The sequence below is a fragment of the Bufo bufo genome, chromosome 3 (assembly GCF_905171765.1).
Source record: "Bufo bufo chromosome 3, aBufBuf1.1, whole genome shotgun sequence".
In the NCBI taxonomy this organism is placed as follows: domain Eukaryota; kingdom Metazoa; phylum Chordata; class Amphibia; order Anura; family Bufonidae; genus Bufo; species Bufo bufo.
The window spans coordinates 40,924,429-40,928,652 of NC_053391.1; the positions used below are offsets into that span (position 1 = coordinate 40,924,429).

At 45.2% G+C, this 4,224-nt stretch overlaps 1 protein-coding gene across 1 annotated transcript; it reads left to right on the forward strand.

Annotated features, from left to right (window-relative positions):
• Window positions 1-4,224, forward strand: LOC120994503 (carbonyl reductase [NADPH] 1-like). Its single transcript, XM_040423123.1, has 3 exons — window positions 1-373; window positions 2,744-2,851; window positions 3,659-4,224. The coding sequence occupies exons 1-3, from the start codon at window positions 88-90 to the stop codon at window positions 4,093-4,095; spliced, it is 831 nt and encodes a 276-aa protein (XP_040279057.1). The 5' UTR covers window positions 1-87; the 3' UTR covers window positions 4,096-4,224.

Consider the following 4,224-nt stretch of genomic DNA (forward strand, 5'->3'; position numbering starts at 1 on the left):
GCCTCCTGTTATAACAAGCCCTGTCTGCCTCCTGCACTGTGCATTTCCTTCGCTCTTCTCGTGCACGTTGTTGCAGTCACTATCAGCATGGCCGGCGTGAAGGTTGCATTAGTCACAGGGGGCAATAAAGGAGTCGGGCTGGCTGTGGTCAGGGCCTTGTGCAAGCAGTTCCAGGGAGACGTGTATCTGACAGCCAGGAACCCCAAGCTTGGAGAAGAAGCTGTCAAGGCCCTGAATAATGAGGGGTTGTCCCCGCTCTTCCATCAGCTGGACATCAATGACCTGACCAGTATCCAGGCTCTAAGGGATTTCCTGAAGGCAAAGTATGGCGGGCTGGACGTGCTGATCAATAACGCAGGAATTGCATTTAAAGGTAAGTCCTTCCACTTATGAGTAAGTTCACATATCTGGCATATTTTCCATTTTTCTCTTCTGGTCTAGGACCAGAAAAGCAAAATAAAATAGTAAAGGAATTAAGCGCCAGGTCTGTTAAATGACATACAGAACTGGTGCCGACAGATCCCACTGATGTTAATGGAAATGGTGCAAGACAAAATACTGCTGCATGCCGTCACCTGTGATCCACATCTTAAAAATAAATACCACTAGACAGGGACAAAGTTTTCAGCGAGTGTGGTTCCGTATTTTCATAACTTTCTACCATGTTTCGAAGCCCTCCCAATTTCTCTCCATACATGTGTAATTCTGCACAGTCTTCAGGAGGCCATAGCGTGATGATTAGAGGGGACAGCGCTCTTGTCTTGGTAGCTGTATAAATGCACAGTCATGCTGAGCTGGGTTTTCTCTATAACCTGTATTTCTGGTTTTATTTGCCTTCTCACATTTTATCATAAAGTAGTTTTTTTCTTCTATTTAGGACACTAAATTAACGGATGCTAATTACAGCTCCCATGGGGGTTTTAATCCTATCCAATCACAGTTCCATACCATACATGGGGCCCCACTGGATTGTATCTCTGGGGTCCATACTGAAAACATATTGGTCATTGGAATCAGGAAATATTTGTGCCTTAGAAGCATTGCTGTATACTCCCATATGCCTTGTGATGGCACATGGCGTCCATATAAAATAGGAGAAGTGCGGAGGGACAGAATGGGCACACCATAAAATAAAAAAACTCTGCTTAGCTGAAATCTGTGTGAGACTAAAGTCCAGGTTCAGCTACACCCTAGAACTAGATGAAAGCTTACACAGCCTGCTTCAGACTCCTCGAGCAATAGAATATTCTCACAAGGAGCATCAGAATATTTCAAGATTCTCCACCGCTCCATATTTGAGCTTCGAGAAGACGTACTTTATTAGTGGCGGTTTCTTACGCTTGATGCCACTTCATCGGACACCCTCTATCTTTTGAGATCTCTTAGAGGAAATGAAGACAGAAAACCTTTAATAGTGAAAAATTATAGCACAATTCCAATTTTGCCGGAATAATCTCGCAAACTGAGCTGTGATAGGGGCAGGGCTTATGCAAGCCCCGCCTCATAGTGGCCATTTTTGTGGGCGTAACAATCCTTTTTGGGGCATTCCTTAAATGTCTCAAATTTCAGTTTCTACATGTTGGTGTAGGATTCTTGGATGTTCAAGGATGTCCAATCAAGTGCCTTCTCCTGTAGCAACCATGAGTTCCAATTATTGATGTACTATCTTTAGGAGAGGTCATCAAGATCAGATTGGCATGTGTCTGACTCCGGGCCCTCTGCCGATTAGCTGTTTCTGGCCCCCGAGCTCCTGCAAACAGCTGATTGGTGGGTGTGCTGGGTGTTGGACCCTCACCTATCTGATATTGATGGCCTGTCCTAAGTCCTGGAGAACCCCTTTAAAGTACAACGTGTTCTTCATGTTTTGATATGGATCTGTGAAGAATCTGGAAATAATCTGATGCCCTATGTAAGAATTTGGGATTTTCAATGTGTCCATTGGCTGCGCATATCCCTTTTATTACCCTAGCTACAGGCACTATGTTTCAACATGGATCCCTAATGTGGCTACATGCGTGGGCCACTAACCTTCATGCTGAGTGGAATGGAAGTAAAACAAGTCAGTTTAGTGTAAAGAAGAAATCCATAGAACATCTGCTTGTGATTTCCCCGACTAGACATTGCTGGGGAACCAGAAGTACCACAGTCTACAGACACATCCTTTTATTATTCTTTACTTGTATAATTTATTTTACTTTCTGTATCCTTTTACTACAAAAGGTTTTTTCCACAATGTCATTAGGGCTCATACATATGAACATGTGCTGCCTGTTGCATGTATTGGGACCACAAATGCATGGCCACCATCCATGTGGCTGGCACAGACCCATTTAACTTGAATGGGTCTGTGATCCATCTGCACCGCAAAAAAATCGGTGTGAAGGGATACACACTCCGTAGTGCTTCCTTAGGGTTCTGTGCCTCCGTTCCACACCGTACCTTTCGGATTGCGGACTCATTACCTGAATGGGTTCACATCCGTGATGTGATGCACAAACGGCCCGTGCCCGTTTATTGTGGACCCGCCAACAATGGTTGTGTGCATGAGCCTTTAGTTGAATTGATAGGCTATGAATGGCCTCCACTGATAACAAGAACAGTTGATAGGGCCTTGTCCTTGTGTTCCCGGTAGAAAATTGATCACACATGTCTGTTACTCTTCATTGATGACGTACTAAAAATATACAACTTACTGGACCTAAACATGGCCCAAATCTCATGTTTCCATGTTCGATTTTTCCAGTTGCTGACACAACTCCATTTGCCACCCAAGCAGAAGTTACTTTGAAGACCAACTTCTTTGCCACTCTAGATGTTTCCAATGAGCTTCTTCCACTGATTAAACCAAATGGTAAGTATACAGTGATGGGAATGGACTATTTAAATGAGTTGTCCAGGTGTGTAATATTGATGACTTATTCTCCCGCTACTGATCAGCTGTTTAAAGCCATGAGCGCTGTGGGCCCTTCCTAGGCCAGTGACCTCACGTTCATCGATCACATGGCCTAGACGCAGCTCAGTCCCATTCTAGTGAATGGGGCTGAGTTGCTATACCAAGCACAGCCACTATACAATGTACGGCGCTGTGTTTGTTAAGCTGAGAGGAGGACGTGCCGATCCTCTTCAAACAGCTGATCGTCACGAGTGCCGGGTGTCTGACTCCCACCAGTCAGGTATTGATGACCTATCATGAGGATAGGTCATCAATATCAATATTAATATTAAACCTCTTTAAAGTTCTCCTTCATCTTCTCTGAAAAGGATTGTCCCATATTTGCAAAATTGGTGCCAGCCAGCTGTAGACTTTAAGGGGTTATCCAATTTCGGGGCGAGCAGCCAATGGCAGACGGGGACGAGCCTCCCTAGCGTCACCCGCGATGCTAGGGAGGCTCGTCCCCATCCCCGCCTGCGGATAAACACTTTAATTAAGATGGTCAGTTCAGCTGGAATAATTTTATGGGGGCCCAGGGGAGATGAGCGGTTGCCATGTACCTCCTTTACCACAGTGGGAAACAATAGCATCAGGAAGGAGAAATCCCACCCAACATCAGGATAAAGATGAGGGTTTATAGCCCCCATAGACATCATGTAAATAGCTTACAGCCGGCATCAATTTTCTATGGCGCTTCATAAACGCCATATATTTGTTCTCTTACAGGAAGAGTTGTCAATGTCTCCAGCATGGTCAGCCCCTCAGCCCTCGCCAAGTGCAGCCCTGAACTTCAGGAGAAGTTCCGCAGTGACACCATCACTGAGGACGAGCTGGTGAAGCTGATGCAAAAGTTTGTGGAAGATGCCAAAAACGGAGTCCATCAAGAAAAGGGCTGGCCAAACACTTCTTATGGGGTGTCCAAAATCGGTGTAACAGTATTGTCCAGAATTCAAGCTCGTCAGTTAAAGGAGACCAGGAAGGGGGAGGGCATTATACTCAATGCTTGCTGTCCAGGGTGGGTGAGAACTGATATGGCAGGTCCAAATGCCACAAAGTCCCCAGATGAAGGTGCTGTTACCCCAGTATATTTGGCCCTTCTTCCTGTTTTAGCGAATTCGCCATATGGGGAGCTGGTCAGCGAAAAGAAAGTTGTTCCCTGGTAGACGTCAGATGCCAGTGAATCCAACCGCGGTGCCCTTAAGTCAGCTCTTGGACTTAATTATTGATATAATGGTGGGCTATTTTTCTTCCCAGATGTAGTTTTATATGTGCAAATAAACTGTTACCTGAAA

Excerpts from the sequence above, each read along its gene's own strand:
- LOC120994503 (XM_040423123.1), top strand. The coding sequence starts at position 88 with ATGGCCGGCGTGAAGGTTGCATTAGTCACAGGGGGCAATAAAGGAGTC. Across the intron at positions 374-2,743 it reads CGCAGGAATTGCATTTAAAG|TTGCTGACACAACTCCATTT; the intron begins GTAAGTCCTTCC and ends CGATTTTTCCAG. Across the intron at positions 2,852-3,658 it reads TCCACTGATTAAACCAAATG|GAAGAGTTGTCAATGTCTCC; the intron begins GTAAGTATACAG and ends GTTCTCTTACAG.